Source organism: Perissodus microlepis, chromosome 4, assembly GCF_051167445.1.
Source record: "Perissodus microlepis isolate ML-2025 ecotype Zambia chromosome 4, ASM5116744v1, whole genome shotgun sequence".
NCBI classification, from domain to species: domain Eukaryota; kingdom Metazoa; phylum Chordata; class Actinopteri; order Cichliformes; family Cichlidae; genus Perissodus; species Perissodus microlepis.
This window is the reverse complement of record NC_140464.1, coordinates 1,887,140-1,904,873: the sequence shown is the minus strand read 5'-3', so window position 1 is coordinate 1,904,873 and position 17,734 is coordinate 1,887,140. Positions and strand designations below refer to the sequence as shown.

General features: G+C 45.2%; 1 protein-coding gene across 1 annotated transcript; it reads right to left on the bottom strand.

The window, feature by feature from the left end:
* Window positions 1-239: 239 nt before the first annotated feature.
* Window positions 240-11,040, bottom strand: ubald2 (UBA-like domain containing 2). The gene is made up of 3 exons (XM_084925026.1): window positions 10,654-11,040; window positions 6,028-6,084; window positions 240-3,759 (listed from the first exon to the last, which is right to left on the bottom strand). The coding sequence occupies exons 1-3, from the start codon at window positions 10,771-10,773 to the stop codon at window positions 3,412-3,414; spliced, it is 525 nt and encodes a 174-aa protein (XP_084781152.1). The 5' UTR covers window positions 10,774-11,040; the 3' UTR covers window positions 240-3,411.
* Between the last annotated feature and the right edge of the window lie 6,694 nt (window positions 11,041-17,734).

Genomic DNA, 17,734 nt, shown 5'->3' with positions numbered 1-17,734 from the left:
TGTGTCACATAGCTGCGTTCGCTTCACTTTCAGCAGCGGCTCATTAATCCACGTTACTTTGGTTCTTACTGACGGCACGACTCTTCAGTTTGACACCCGGCCCGACCACATCCTTCCTCAAACTTCAGTCGCTCAAATGCAAAGAAGTACAACCGTCTTTCTTTCGCTCTTACAGTAAAACTAAAATAGGTGTGGCGTGACTAAACACTGGCAAGAAAGACAGAAGAGCCCAGAGGAAGTACACATCAGAAGTTGTTTTATTAAACATATAAATACAAATTTAAACAAAGGAAGTGAAAAAAAAGTACATGAGCGAAATCTCTAAAAAAGAGTCGTGGATCAGAGTCTGTGAGGAAGTAACCAGAGCTAAAAACATCTTTTAATGACCCTTTGACCAGTTTGTAAAGTCCTCGGCTGGATTTGAAAGGCCTAAAATATGTTGCAAAAACAAGAGTAGGAGCAGAGTGGACAGGCCGGTTAATCCACGCTGCGGGAATCTCAAACAGAGCCTCCGAACCCCGCGGATCGTTGCCAACAACAAACCAGGCGGGAGGTCACCTTCCAGCCGCTCCTCATTTGCCTCAACTCGTCCAGAACGAGTTCAGACTGGAAAAAATTTGCCCTGAGGTCAGCGAACGCATCGTCAGAGCTAAGACTTTTAGGAAAACGTCTCTTTAAAAGCTCCGACCCTGAAAGGCGTCCACTGACCTCCGCATTTCACTGTGGAAAAGCTGGCGGCGGCTGTGCGATCCACCAACGACTGAGCCGATAAACCAAAGGTTTGGTGGGTTCAGTCGCAAATGTGAAATTTTGTACTTGGAAAAAAATCAGATTTTTCAAGTTTTTAAAGCCAAACTTGCGTTTACTGACACGATGGACTGGAAATCATTAAACTTTAAAAGGGATCGATCAGCCGATCATTACAGTTGATTTTCAGTCCAAATGTTTCACGCTTAAACTTTTCCAACGACTCAGCTGTAAGACTGTTACATTTACATCTTTAACTCTAAATACTCGGTTACGCTTCCACCAGTGGAGCCGATCAAGGCTCCAACAATCGAACCAGTGTCGATTAAACTGTTAACGATTGATTAAGAATCTGTTCTTAGTTAATTTTAAGTAAATCTCTTCATAAAGTTCAGTTTCAGGGTTAACGCGTGGGCTCCTCAGAGGGTTGGATTTCTGCAGAGACGACCAGCTACAACCTGACATCATCGCATTAAACCAGACGAGTCAAACATGACGTGTTTGACTGTGGCAACAATTTTCCCACCATTTCAGCGCCGCGACGTTCTGCTGAAAATGTCCTCGCTTTGTAAAAAGGAATTTGGCGTAAACAGCGTTTGGACAGCGTTACGTCACATTAAAGTCTGACAGCGTGCAGGCGTTGCCGTAAAGCTGAGCGTTTAGCCTGTTAGCTCACAGCGCTCGAGCATCATTTAAATCTGTTAACAAGAGTCTCCGATGTCAGAGACCGACACGCCCCTCCTGCAGCGAATAAACGCGGTTCACGAACGGCTGATTGTCAGAACAAAACCTGAAAACTCCTCGCTCCTCTTCCTCGTGACGTAAACGCGACTTTATTTTACTCGCCGTGACGCATGCAGGACTTGTCAAACAGGAAGTCCTGCGGAGTACATTCAGAGCGAGCGCGGGGCCCCGCCCACTCACACAGGTGGAGGTAGGAGCGTTTGAGTGTCTGAAAGGTTGTGTGGAAATTGCTGAGTCAGCCTTTAACCTCTCGCAGACACATGGCGGAGGAGCCGACATTAAAAAAAAATAAAAATAGAAGCGCTCTCAGATCAAAGTTCAACTGGAATCTTTTTATTTACAACCCAGAAAAGTGGACGATCGAGTTCTGCTTTCTAATCCGGCTTCACATCAGCAGCTTATTGCAAACTTTCCATCTCAGCTCATTTTTGACCTTTTTCTTCTTCTTCTGTCATTTATTCGCCGCACTCAGCTCATCATCACAGCTGACCCCACCCACAGACGTCGGCGAACATTACTGAGCTCGTCTATATCAGTGCAATGAAAAAATATCAAATCTGCTGCACAATAAAGATGAAAGATCTCAATCCAAACAAAGATACGAATTTTTTTTAAAAAAGCAGGAGATATTTAGGTTTCGTTTTTTTAATCTGAGGGCACGCGTGCCCCGAAGCACATGCACGCACTGCTTATGAAAGACTGATGTGGCTTCTGGGCGTGAACATTGAAAATGATGCATTCCTGCTAATGCCCAACAGGGGGCGACTCTTTTACTTACTGCTCACTTGACCTCTGACCTCAGCTGTACTTTCCTGATAAGTTTATGGTCAAAGTCACTCAGTAAAAGTCGCCAACTGAATGTTTTAAAACAGGACTTTTCAAATTAATGGGTGATGTCCATCTTTTATATACAGTCTATGATGGTGTTACAGTTTCCATGATAAAACACAAACTTGATGATTTAAGTCCAATTCTTGATTTAAATAGTAAAGAAAAGCCTGAATCATTCTGAAAGAACCTCAGACGCACCTGTGCGCAAAGGTAACGCTTTGACTGTCAGATGAAGACTGAGGACGTCACGTTCTGTCCAACCTTCTCATATATGCAGCTTATTTCATCACATCAGCAGATGTGAAAGAATCAGAGCAGGTGTTTAGTTTTATTTATTTGTAAGTGGAATTAAAAATCTGTAGATTCAGGAGGTGGAAACGAGAGGTTTAGATTTTTTCCTGTCATGACTTAATTGTGAGGAATCGTGAAGCAAAGAAGAGAACGACAAAAAAAAAAAAAAAAAAAAAAAGAATCATTGGACATAAACAAGATTACATTTATTTTAAATTTTCTGCCTCAGGCACAGTTTCTCACTTCCAGCTGTGTTCACATCTGGCAGGTGTGCAGCAAACTCAACATTTTTCCATCCAGCTCAGAAAAACTATCCTTAAACAACCCGGCCCTCAATGAGAAGCACAAACTGGGATCGTCTCTGACATCACGTTAGTGTCTGCAGCCCGGGCGGAGCGACCTCACTTTTTTTTTTGGCTGTAAATGAAACTTTGTGGCTGACCTGTTGATGCACATCTGTACTCCAAACACACACACGTCTGATTCGTCCTCCACTTGGTCTGCTGGTTTATTGTCGACTTCCTGTCTGATTTTTTTCTGACAAATGAAAAGAGAGTCTCTAAAAATCACGTCTCATGGCTCCGATCCTCGGTAAGTGCTCTGTTGGGGTTCTGCTCAGAGCGTGGCTGGGTTCAGTTTCTCAGTGTCCTCGGAGACCCTCCAGTGTCGCCCTCCGGCTCGCAGCAAAGCCAAACTGCTCGTGTTCAGTTCAGAGAAACAAGAAATCCTCCCCCCTCCCGCCCCTAAAACCCCAGACCCTCCCGCCCTGCCCGAGCTCACTCAGCCCGCCGCTCAGCCTCATCTCTGTCCGTGAAGCGCCGATACAACAGGGGGCTGCTGGGAGCCGTTGGGCTGGGAGACGGGGGGCCACATGGGAGTCTGTTGCATGTGGTGGTAGTGATTGTGGTGCATGTGGTGGCCCGTGGGCGATGACGGGGGCAGCCAGGCCGGCTGGTGGCTGGGTGGCGAGGACGCCCAGAAGGAGCCGAATCCCGCCGTGGAGGAGTGAGTCGGTGGAGAGCACGCCATGGACACCTGGGAGGGCCCACTGCCGGAGCCACACTCAGACGCCCGCAGTTTGGAGAACATGGTGATGGCATCGGGGAAGTTGGGTGGCGTGGCGGGGGTGTTTCTGGGAGTGCACATCTGCAGGAAGAGGAGAGAAAGGGAGGATGGTTTCAAAATAAAAGCCTGGAGGACTTGTTGTAAAACTTCAAATGCTTTAATGTGAAGTCAGAAGAAGAAAAACCTGAACTGTAAAGAGTTGGAGCTCTGCTGACTGACACACACACACACACACACACACAGCAAAGGAAAGTCAGCAGGAGGGCCGTTGGACGACCCAGACTTGCTAAGGCTGCTGGAGGCGGAGCCGCACATGCTGCTCAATGAAAATAAGATTATTAAACAGCTTCGTTTTAATGAGGTCAGCAGCTGCGAGTCTGCAGACAATAAACCAACACGGTGGAACCAAAACCCGAGCCATGACGACACGCTGGCTGCACCCATATTTATATATTTTTTTACGTTTATGGTTTACTGGGGGGGCAATAACCGTCTGTTGGCAGGTCGCAGGAACTTCCTGGAGTCTCCACCAGCGCCCGAGATAAAACTGACATTAATTACCCTCCATATGTGGTACAGATGGTTGAACCCGAGTCTCAGGTGCAGACCTTTTAGCCCTTCCACTTCCTTTTACGGCGTGCGACCCGCCCATCTCATGAGGTGATGTTTAGCGACGTCAATTCGGAGCACACGGAAACAAACAGAGTTGTGCCTGCAGCCACAGATCTGTGTCACCAAAACAACAGCGGGATGACCACAGTGACTTTTACGCTGCCTGTTGGAGCTCCGCCTTCTCATATGTTCACGATGAGCCGGCGAAAGGCCTCCTTCCCGACGTAAACAGCCGGATGTGTTGTTCCACCGCCGAGGTGCACGGCGTGCAGAGGCGGTAAACCTGCGGGCATTTTCCTGCTGCTGTTCAGGCTGGATCGGCGTGTTCGTTACAAACGGCCTCGCCTCTGTAGATTTCCCGTGAGCCTCGGAGAACCGGTTCTGTGGTATGCTGCGTGTTGATGCATCGCACCGATGACGTTGGACCAAGAACAAAAACACCAGCTTGCCGGGCGCCACGTGACCTCACACAGAGCCAAATAATCAAACTTTTACTTACGAGTCAAAAATGATCTTCAGGAACAGGAACAGCATTGATTGGTTCTTATTAAATCTCTGAGACGCTGCTGCACGCGCACACACGCTCTCTCATTAATCTCCGAGGCGTCTAAGGAGGAAAAGAAGACGCTCGGCTGGTTCCCGCGGAGCCTTCGTGGCCTCGCTCTCTCAGCGCAAACAGCTGGAGCTCCTCGGGCCGCCGTCTGTCTCAGGCGCCCGGCCCAAAACTCTCGCCTCAGAGAGTTTCCCGTTTTCTTCTTTGGAAGCTTTTTATTTCCTCAAGACTTCAGTGTTATCTTTAATAGTTCATCAGTTTACAGACACACATGTGGATTCCCATTTCCCCCCATACTCCGAAAAACTGTTTGTACTCAAAATATTTTTTTTACATTTTTCTAAAATATTCCACTAAATTTGTCAATATTTGTGCTTACGGCAAAAAGTCTAAACTCTGCCATTTTCTGAGCCTCAAACAAACTCATCACTTTCACAATAAAGGCTCCACATTGCTGCTCCCTCCTCCTCCTCCTGTGCACCCCGGGAGGAAGTTGGGCAGCTGATGCTCGCTCAGAGCGCTGAGTTGCTTCAGTGCAGATGATGAAGATGATGTCACCCAAAATAACAACAAAGCAGCCTGCTGCCTCAACATGCCCCCCTCCCCCCTCCCAACGCGTGCACACAAACCAGAGGAGGAGGAATGAAAACAAAACACGCCTGCTGCAGGTGTCCCAGCACGACCGAGGATCAGATCCAGGGAGGCAGAGGCAGGAGATTCAGACAGTTAATGAGAACACACACACACACACACACACACACACACCTGTCTGCTCACTGTGACGCAGGTCTGCACATTTTCTCTTTATAAGCCGGTAATTATTAAATTACAGGGCTGCAGTTGGAGATTAAATAGCTATTATGGCTGCACACGCCCGTCGTCCTAACAGCGCTCAAACACAAACACAGCGTCTGTGTGCGAGCAGCTCGCCCTCCACCTTCTGCTGCTCTCTGTGACTAAACCAACCGGCAGAGGCAGGAAGAAGGAATGGCGTGGACCATCGAACTGCTTCCTGATGTCTGAACGGGAGACTGTTCAGCCTGTGGATCGCCACGCTGAACCCCCACCATCCAACCACAACCACAGAAGCCTTTCATAAAATCAAAATCAAACCTTTTTAATGAGTATCGAACAAGATAAATCTGAACCTAGCTGCTGAGCGCCCGTGTCCCACCCGCACTTACCATCTGGTGGTGATGCCCGGGGACGTTGGCCTCCTGGAAGAAGGAGCTCAAGGCCGTCTGCAGACAGAAAGAGAGGCAGAAGGACGAGTTACGTTTCCACATGGAAAGCAAGCAGGACGCATTCATTTCCCCCAAAACCTCAGACAGGAAGGGCCGCCCCATACCCCCACCCTTTCACCATCATTAACACAAAGGGCTAAACGTATCATCTCCACGCTGGGACCTGAAACTGAGTCATCAGACCGCAGAGACTCTTTTTTCTGCAGAGCTGCTGAGAGTGAAACCCCGAGGGAGGCGAACAAAAACCAGACTTTCTGTTTCTGAAGAAATGATCTGCAGCTTCCTGCAGAGCTGACAACATTTTTAAAGCCACAGAACGAAAACGAGCTTATTTCACAGCCGAACCACCTGAAGCAGCCGAGGTCATCGGGCCCGGAAGCTTTGATAACATACCCAATAATACCAATAATCACTGAAACAGGAAAACTGATCAGTTATAAAAGGACTGACTTATTTATGATCATCGACTCATGTGTCACATCATTTTTCATTTCCTGTCTCGGGGCATTAACCCCAGAGACAACCTCACAAAACCCAAAAAGACGTTTAGTTTCACGTTTGCAGAAACACGCTGAAAATGTTCGGATTTAAGCAGCTGTGGCGCAGAAACATTGGCAGTGAAGTAAGAAACAAAGAGTCTGATCAGCGTCTCCTGTTTCGTCCTGTGTGACATTGAGCTGGGTTAGACTGACTCAAACGCTCGTATCTCTGAAGGTCTGCAAGTTTTCAGAAGACAAAACACGAGCGCTCGTCTCAGCGGAACTTTTCCAGCTTTCCCTCACAGCAGCCTGAAATGTAAACAGTGCTTCTCCTGATTGTGCAAACAGGGAAACGAGTTGGCTTCACATATGCATCGTCTTTGTTGTGAACTCAAACGCACGCCGTGATTGCAGAAGGAGAAACACCGGGCTGATAGACGGAGCCGACCCAACGCTACAAAACATTTCCCGAGGACCCAAGGGCGGCGTGACTCACGCTGCAGACGGGAAACTGTTGCGGGGGGGGGGGCGTCGTCATCCCACAGGTGGGAACTGACCAGGAGAGGACCACTTTAGACTTTCCATTCCCAACACTTAAAACTGAGACAGCCAGTGGACTGATTTTTGCACTAAGGACTCGAACGCCTCGGAGCTCCACTGTTCCCAGCATCTTCAACATGCAGGAACATTAAAACCAGCACAATATTTAACCGCGCATAACAGATAAAAATCATTGAATGTGGTGTTTGCTGAGTTCAATGTCTGCAATAACTGTGGGACTGCAGAGCTCCTGTGGTCTGAACAGGGAGTGTGAGCTTGTTTTGCAGCTCAGTTTCTTCTTTTTGTTCCCAACACTTGAATGAATGCCATGCCCTTCCCTCCCCCTCCCCTCAGCCGTGGTTGTTTAACAACAGCGGTGGCGCAGGAATGTCTGCCGTACAACGTGACACCCATCTCAAAGAGCGAAAGTGCTCGGCCGCTATTGTGCAAAGAGCCGCTCTTTGTCTCGCCTCGTTTAATTTTCTGGTTTGTTGCAGGAAACTCTGTAACCTGCGAGTGTCTTTAAAAGTCCTTGCAGAGGGAAAACGGTTCGCGGCGGCGTGACGGCTTTTACTTTCACTCTAGCGCCTCATGACCAAGGACAAAAAAAACCCAGAAGCTCCAACACAAAAAGAAACTTCCTCTTTCAGCAAAGGGGCAAACCGGGCGGTTCGACAGGAAGTTAATCAGCAGCTATTTTCACTGTCATTGTAGTAATTTTACAAAAACAGCATGAACACATGTCCTGCTTCGGGCTCCTCACGTGTGACTGTGTTCGCTCAGAACGAGTCAACACTGTACAAACACAGTCATCATCATCATCAACATGATAATCAACACAAAACACTCATCTGGACATGCCAACGCCACTCAGCGCTCGGGTCTGTTTTTAACCAACTGTAAATGTTTTTAAAAGCTTTCTTTCCCCTCAAACAAACTTCTTCCACCAACTTCGTTACTCCAGTTACTCGTCCACAGGTTAAATCTCAGGATTATTTAAGGTCCATGCGTCTCTTCACAGCCAGCTGACAGACAGGCTGAAGGTCTGTGGTCACGCGGTTCCTTAACATCATTCAATCTTTCCTCATAAATGTAAACTTTGAAACTTCTACTCTTGGGTCTGTATGATGTCAGTGAGAGGCAAGTGACACAGGCAAGATAAATACAGATTATTTTTGAACTGAGTCAGCAGGACATCCAGCGTGAACGTAAACACCTGGACGATTGTTCTAAAAGAGGAAATTGTCCACGGAGACTGAAGGAGTTTGTGTATCAGGCTGTAAACCTGTTGATTTCTGCTGGAATGTTCTAACGTGGGAGTCTATGGGGACTGACTAACTGCTGGAGCCTCCAGTGGACGTTAGAGGAACTGCAGCTCGATTCTCTTCATTCAGCAAACACCACAACAAAATAACAGCCGTGCTGTGGGGACATGTTAGCGTGGGACTGAGGTCTGACTGCAAGTCCGGCGTCTCAGACGCGAAGAATGCCCACATCCTTCACACCAAGGTTGCGCCTCTAACCCGTGCTTCTCCCTCAGCGTTGTCTTCCAGGATTCAGCTGTATTATGTTGTCCAGGTAACGTGAAGGTTAGTGACTCACCCCGGAGACACAACAACACTCCTTAATCCCAGTTTCCAGTCACACACAGCGCTTTTTTCCAAATAAACAAGTCAGCCAATCAGAGTCATAACCCCAACTCCTGACAGTACTCCAAACATCACCACCGCCTCCTCCCCTCCCGGTGCAGCACCAGGCTGCAACAGACAGAGGTGTGGAAGCTCGGGTGACCGTTAGCTGTTCAGCAGGTCAATGCTGCGGATGGGTGCGTTTGATGAAATGTCAGTAAGATGTTCTGGAAGGTGGTCAAGGAGAAATCATCCACGCAAACGCAGACAGATGGGGGCAGAATTTGTAAACAGGACCTGGGTACACCTAAATCTTTTTTTTTTATCCTTTATTTATTTCATTGAATAAGAATAACGTTCACAAATTGCTGTGAGGTGAGGTAGCACAGAACCGTAGTGAAACAACTTTTCAGGAATGGCTGATGGACTGCCAATCCTGCCTTATCAGGCTCAGCACAGTCTGTGCATTTCTGCTTTTTAAAGATGGGCCAAAATAAAAATGTCAGACTTCTTCCAGCGATCCAGTCTCTGAGATCATTAAATTAACATTTTGGATCCATGAAAAGGAAAATCCCCAAGTCTTAATCCGATCCACAATCTGTGATCGGTGGTTAGAGAGAGGCTGAGGAGGATTTCAAACCATGTCACTGCAAACACGAGTATGCGTGTGTTTTCTTCATAAACTGGTGAAAACACAGCGCTCTGTGCTGCAGCACATGAAGGAAACAAGCACAGGCCTGTTTAGCAATGAAAGAGGAAACCAGTGAGGAGCAGAGGGAGCCTGACCGTCACTTCATAGAAATTTCCAAGTTTGTTGTTCAACAAAATCTGATCAATAGTGGCTACTTTTCATTTTCCAGCGAGCACAGAGCCCTCTGTAATGACTTACAGCTGGCCTGTGTATTTACACTGTACGCTTTATTGAATTATTAGCCTGACCATCACAGGCCCAGTAAACAGTCACGTCCCCGGCATGCGTGTCAGATTAATATCATGGGACCCACTTTCTTCATGAGAGGGGAAAAAGAGGGGAACCAGCAGCTCAACCACGCATTTTATGACTCCCACTAAACACAACGAGCAGCTAAAGGCTCGTCTTCTGTTATCTGCTGGCCTGCCTCGCCCTGTTAGAGGAGGACTTCTCGGCTTTGAATCATAGTTAGAGTCACGAGCGCCACGTTGGGAAAACTGCGAAGAAGAAGCTCAAACTGACCTCCACCAGCCAGCTTCAACTTCTAATAGGTGTTAATGGCACACGGAGGTCCGTGTATAGGAACAGCTGGAAGGATAATGCATCTTAATCGGTCTATATATAACCGAGAAGCACCGGGATCAATGTCAGGGCGCTTAGCGGGGAGCACGCACGGTCTGACCTCTTTATCCGCTCCGTGAAGCGGACACAAACACGCAGAGAGCCGCTCGCTGTGCTTCCAGAAACTCACATAGGAAACGTGATGAAACGATTGTTTTTGAGCTGGGCAGGGAGGGGCTGATCCATCAGATCACCCTGCGAGCTCTGACGGTAAACAAGCCTGACCTGTAGTTTATGATCTGTGAGTAATGCGAGCGGATGAAAAACAGCGCATCTTATCTTATCAGCATCTCCACGCCAAAATAAACACTCTCTTAGCCTTACACAGCCCTGGTCCAACCCGAGCGCACTACCGCTCTGCCCGGCTAACAGCAGCTAGCTTAACGGCGAGGCGACGGAGAATGTAAACAAAAAGCATCGAGCCGAACACCACGTCCTCAGCGCGGCTAGGCGGCTAACGCTAGCCCCGGGAGCGCATGGCAGCGAGGCAGCACGGGAAATCCTCAAAACAATCACCACAGCGAGTTCACGGGCACCTCTTTGTACACCAAAACCACGCGTGGGGGTTAATAAAAGGACTCAACGTGTAAATAAACCTCCCACTCACCTCGAACTGCCAGTGGGCCGCCTGGAGGAGCTGCTTCGCCTGATCCGCGGCGCAGCCAGCCGTCAAAACAAACTGGTTTATCATCACTTGGTGCCTCAGTTCTTCCATATTCACCGACATGGCTGCTCCCGCGGCTCCTTTACAGACAAAAACTGCCACCTTTTTTTCTAAAAAATAAAAAAAATGATAATAACTAAACCCGGACCTGAAGGAAGCCCCGCGAACCTTCCGTCCTTCCTGCTCGTCTGCCCGTGAGTCTCCGCAGCAGCAACAACAATGTTTTCATGTCATCGCCAACAACAAAGAGCAACGCGTCACTGATTGGACGGCTCCACGGCGAGAGAGTACTACAGAGGCGCTGATTGGCTATCGATGAAACGAGTTTAAATTTCTTCGGTGCGCTGGTTTTAAGTGTTAGGATTGTGTCGGTGGGTGGAGTCTTAAAGAAGGGTGAGTGAAAACCGTCCACGCCGCCCTCAGTGTTTGTCGAGTATTGTTACACAAGCGCTTTCATTTGTGTTCGTTACGCTGACGTAATGTTCGATCGGCCAGTTGCCGTAAACTCATAGAGCCGATTGGCTGCTTCCTCACGAGCTTCACACGTGTAAACACTGTAAATATTTTGTTTTGTTTTATTTTTTGAAACATATCCCGTTCATAGAGTCAACCCGAGAAAGACATAATAAATGAAATACATTTTTAAAATTTAATTTTATAATTTATTTAACTGACTGCCTATATTTTTCTCATATACACCACAAAAACCCGATATATCAAAAATACATTTTAAATTAAATAGGCTACTATAAGGAGTGTGTTACATAATACACGAAGGTTTACTTTGCGTTTGCTTTTGCATTTATCAAAACTGTAATATATACTGTAGTAATATAAAACAACACATTTCGAACACAACCGATTTATTCAATAATTTGTTTCCACAGTAATGCAGAATATTCATGAGAATTACAGGGTATTTTAAAGATTTGTAACGTATGTGTTAATTTACAAACGTTTTGATGTAAGAGATTTTTCTGTGTTGTTTTTTATTTTTTGCTTTTATTAATAAATATTTTCATATAAAGAATATTAAATCCATGTTGGAATCCAACCAACTTGAATTTGCCTATTAACAATAATAATACTCATCCATCCATCCATCTTCATCTGCTTTATCCGGGGCCGGGTTGCGGGGGCATGAGTAATAATACTCATATTCATATAAAATGTACATGTCTGTTATTCATGTATGTCTAGTTTTTCACTACTTTTTCTTTTTCTGACCACATACACATGTCTTAAATGTGTATGCTCCATATAATATATCATATCCTATAAACGTGACTTACATTGATGTTTTTCTGAAATAAGGAGCTAATAATGAAATTGATTTTGCCTTCACAAACATCTTAGTTGTTGTTGTTATTGGACAATAAACCAAAATTAACATCTCAGGAGCACATCAAAAATAAATCATGCTGCTTTATAAATGATGAAGCATAATTTATTTAAACACTAACGTGACAGTGAGAACGTAAAGAAGGACATGAAACTGATCTTTGTATTGATATCCTGACCCCTTTTCACCACACGAGCTTGCAGAGACGTTTCTAGAAACTTTTAAATGGTGCAGCCCCAGGGTGGCAGACTGTAGTTCCTCCAACATCCACTGTCAAAAAGCTGACCGGACTTCTGTAGCTTTCGTGAGGACATTTGATTTCCCATCCGAGAAGCTTCTTCATTTCTAAAACCAAATGGTGGCATCTCCATCTTTGAACAGAGGGGTGGCTTACAACGCCAACTGTCTGCCACCTACAAAACAGTTTTGAGACCCTTCCCAGGTGCCTCAACCTCCACTCACGTTTTGCATCAGTTGATCTCAATGGTGATGGTGTGAGGGAAAGTCTCACAATGGATTCACCCGAAACTTCTATTGATAATGACCCACGCCCTTTTTTCACACCTTTGCTCATGCTAATAGTGGGTCAACGACCCTCTTAAGGGATAACTCCCACTAGACTTTAAACGCCTCGACCATTTGGTTTTAGCACTGAAGATACATTTTGCTTGAAACCCCAAAAGCTTCCTTTTTGATGCATGATCAATCGTCCAGGTAAGTAAATCCCCAAAGTTTGACTCTGTTCATCTGGACGTAGAGTTTTCAGTGGGAGAAACGTTTCGTCACTCATCCAAGTGACTTCTTCCGTCTCGCTACATCCAGATGAACAGAACCAACAGTGATTCACTTACCTGGATGACTGAGCAGGTAAAATGTCTTCACAAAATTTTAAAAAGTCTTTCCAAGCTCCTTAGATTTCCGTGACCTGGATAACTGAGAACCTACACAGATATATGTGGATGCATCTTACTAACCGCTAACTTAGCACTCCAACATCTAACCTAAACATGGTCACTTCTGGCTTCAAAAACCAAGATGGCTACAGCTAAAACTCTAACACAGAGACTTCAAACATAGAGTCATGTTCCAGGGGGTACATCCATCTTTGATATACAGTTTGTGGTTTCCACTGGTAACATGCTGCATTTTTCTGCAAACACTTTTAAAATTTAAAAAGCCTTTTGGATGATGGGCTACAGATAAAAGGAACAAGTGTTTGTGCTTCGATGAGCATCTTGGCTTTGACACGAAACACTATCAGCCTGTCCCCTCAGAGCTGAGCTCCAGAGGACCCACAGTGACGGTTCTCCTGATGAACACTGATAATCTTCTTATCGGGGCAGAGCAGCTCTCGGCTGCAGGCTGTCCGGCTCTCTTTCTGCCATCAGGTGAATAATTCAGCCCTGCTGCAGGTGAAGGAGCATGTGACACAGGAGGGCATCTATTATGTATTATTGGAGGAAAGAGGAAGACTACAGGGACACAAAGCTCCTGACAGGCTTTAGCAGGTCTAGTGGTTCTGTTTCCTCATGAGAACATCACAGCAGATGGACCTGCTCTCCTTTTGCTTTATTACCTGTCAGGTATCTCAGTTCAGGAGCTGGATGTGCAGATTAAACATGGCCAAAGTTTCAGTTAATGAGGTCAGTGTGTGTGCTGTAATCCTCAGGATTCAGACTGCTCTGAACGCCCAGTCGGTCACAGTGTTTTCTAATCTTGGCTCTCTGTGATGTCAGAGAGGGAGGATATGTATAATTTAGTCCAAAGACTGTATATAAATGATGGATGTAGCCACTGTGATGGCCCCCACTGGAGGCTTCGCTGGTCTGTTAGTCTCTGTGTCCTTGAGATACTTAAAGACGACAGGTCGCGTTAGTTGGTGGTGTGATGTTTGCAGCTGCTGCCTGAATTCCTCAACTTTTATTTCTGTCCAGTCTTAAACTTGACAAAGAGCACTCAGCTCTGATGATCATGTGAGTCCTCATTGTGTCAATTACACACAGACAGGGGGGCATATACACAGGAAACAAGGCTGGTCCCCAAACTGACCCCTGGCGCACGTCGAGCCAGGGCGTCCACGAAAAATGATTTTAGTGCAAAGACTAAAATCGTCCCTTTCTTTATTTTTATTCTCTTATTCTGTAATATTTTTATTTCTGATGCTTGTTTCATGTTTGTTGTGCTCAGCCTGTCTTACCTGTGGAGCACTTTGAACTGTGTGAACATGCTGTTTGTGGCCTGATTCCCTGACTGAGGCGACACCATGTTCAAAACAAAGTGTGTCGGTTTTTATCTCTGAATAATTCCTTCAACTGCAAATATTCCTCAGATCTTTGGAATTCTCTTCAGAAGTGGCGTCAGGGCAGTGAAATTAAATCTAATGTTGTGAAAAGTGATGTTTTATCAGTGAGCGGAGACTTTTTAACCTGCATTTATCTCTGGTGCATTATTTCTCATCTGTTAACATATTTATTGAATTCTCAGTGACTCACAGCCACTAACTGACCTGACCTTTAACTTGTACTCATCAATATTCTCGGTGGGGGATGTTTGCTCGTAGGTGAGGGTTTGTCTCTGAGCGGATGTTAAAAATGAACCTGAGCAGTAAAACAAAAGCACATTTGGATTTCATCCAGCAGGACGAGATGCACTTTTATCCGCCTGCTGGAGACGTGCAGGGATGCAGCCGTCGTCTCTGATGAAACGGGAACATCAAGCTTTCTGTATCATTGCTTTTTTTCTTTTTCTTGCTTCCTGGAGCTGCTCGTGCTTCATGGTTCCCGTCTGAGCTGCTGCTGAATGTTAGAAAAGTTCAGCTGGGGGTCATCTCAGCACCACAGCAAGAGGGGGGGGGGGTGTCTGTGAGAGTCAATGGTTAACAGCCGTCTGCACAGCTCAGTATTTACAAAAACACAATGATTATTGACGGAAGTACTCAAGTACTGCAGAAATACTCAGTTACACCCTGAACAGCAAACTCACCTTTTAAATGAGGTGATTCATCCTTTAATTTTACTGCACAGTTCCCACCTTCACTGCGCTCTGTGTGATCACAGCTCAAAGCAGTTACTGCAACCATCCACAGAAAAATGAGGCTTCAGTCATTTTTCAGTCAAAAACTACAGAAATAACCCCAAAAATATGCAGTTCCACACTTTAAACTTTAAACGAGAAGCTTTGAAGGAAAGTTGGGTACTTTATAAAAGTAATACATGAATCGGTTTGTTTAATTATCACAGGAGTCGTTGCACAGACGTCTGACAGATCCACAAACGTGTTCCTGTGATGACAACAGAGAACAGGAAGTGCAAAAAAAAAAAAAAAAAAAAACCACTGCGAGAGAGACCTTCTCTATAGAGAAATCACAATATAAGGGAATAAATAAAGGCAATAACACCGTAATAGAAAAACAAACAAACAAATGCTAAAAAAAATATATATAACTAAATAAATAAGATGAATAGATTAATAGTGTGTAAAAGTGGAGGTGAAGATGTGTTCATGGAGTTTCCTCTGTTTCCGAGCGGGAATCACTGAATCCTGCTCAGCTTTGGAAGAAATCAGTGGAGAAAAAAATATGGATGCGACATTAATGTAGCAGGAATAACTTTTTAATGACGGCACAAATATAAAAGCATCTCAATCGGTTCAGTTTTTTCCTTTCACGTCTCATGTGTATATGGCGCCCTCATCTGTCCAATCATAGACATTACACCAGAGCGCTTTTAAACAAAACGATACAAACAAAAACGAACAGACAAACATATATACCAGATTTCAGAAATTAAACTGAGTGAAATGACGATGGAGTTTTTATTATTAATAAACCTTTAAATAGATTTTCATTTGTGTTCAAAGGGCTCAGTTTTATTTGACATTTTATCTTTTAGATTTTCTTCCTGCTGCCCGACTGTTCCAGTCCAAAGTGACAATTACATTTTATTTTTACTAAACGAGCAGTTCATACCTCAAAGTGATTAAAAATGCATTCAAAGATCACAAACTTTGGAGCACAGTTGTAATAAAAATATTTGAATCTGGAACAAATTTCAGTTAATATACTGAGTATGTGTTAATAATTCTGCTGTCTGTCATTTTCTTTTGGAACACATGAAAATAAAAATCAGAATAGCGCTTGGTGTCTCTGTTTGTGTTTTTGCATGTATTTGTGCACATTTTGCCTCGTGTTGTATTTATCTGGTCTTTTCTTTGCAGCTGTTTTACATCTTTGTGTGTTTTCTGTCTCCTCTTTGTTTCACAGCATTTGTCACTGTGGACGATGTTTCGAGTCTCTGCAGCTGTTTTCTCAGTTTTTCCCCTTCTTGTTTCCATTTCAGTGTCCCTACAGTCATGATTTAGTCTTTATTGCGTTTTTTCTGCTTTTTGTCTTCGGATGAAAACATGTTTATGTGTTTATGGCAGTAATCCATCTGCGGTGCATGTCCAAGGGCCCATCACCAGTCTGTGAAGTTTAATGACAGATTTCTGTAGTCGCTCTGAGTCCAGATCGCCTCTCCCTGCTCCTCTGTTCTTTAAATTTAGCCTGCTTCACTGGTCCCTCGTTGACCTCTGACCTCTGTATGAGAACAGGTGAAGAAGGCTAACAAAGCAGAGAGTTGGGACAGAGACAGGACTACAGGCATAAAATCAAAGTAAAATGTGAGCATTGCTCATTTTTGACTTTCACGCCAAATAATAACTGTATTCTAATAAAACTCATCCATTTAAGTATATTAAGCTTTAAAGTTAATCCATTTACTCCCTGATGTTAGCATTACTCACGCATCAATCGAAATATCTGTGTCCTGAATGAAAACATCATTTATCTCTAGAGGAGGTCCACAATTCAGCTTTTCTTTTGAAGCTCCCACTTCCTCCCCTCACACCTGAAGAGGTTTGTGAGCAGGTGAAGCTCTGTTTCTCTGACTCAGCCTGCAGCTGTCAGCAGCCTGTGCAGATCAGTTGAGACCAGCTTTGAGGAGACGAGGAAGCCTTTTTATAGCTTTACAGTTTTGTGAGGGGCCTCAGGAAACCACTCAGCCACACTAACAGAACATTCAGGGGCACCGAGCTCTTTGTTTCGCCTTTCTCTCCTTTTCTGCCTTATGGACAAAAGTACATTCCTTCACACACGCCTCCGCCTGCATCAGTCCAGACGCTCGGTCCAGCTTTTGGTTTGTCTCGTATGTTAAATTTATTGTGCAGACAAACAAGCAAGCCCAGTCAGGCACAAGAAGTAACCGTATTAAAGTACTCGAATACTCTCAGAATCAGACAAAAACCTCATTTTGCAGTAAAACGTCTCCTGTGGCTGATGCATGATTCTCAGTCCAGGCCTCTGAGGTCAGACCCAGGGGTGAGGAGTCGTTATGTGAGGGAGAGACTCCAGTATTCTTGTAACATGTGACCATGCAGACAGAGGCGATGCAAGCAAAGAAAAACAAACCAAGAAGTTCAGAGCGCAACAAAAACAAAAGGACAAGGAAATCCAAAGAGACGAGCCGGTGAGGACAAAAACAGAAACACAAATCACTCACCCTAAATATGAAGACTGACCCTGTTCTCATTTTATAACCCCTCCTTTGGTTCCTCCACCAGAGACCTGGGGAGGCTTCTCCCCCTCTGTGACCTGGAGGAGGACAGAGGAGGGAGGAGTCTGCTGGAGGAGCTATCAGTGAGGAC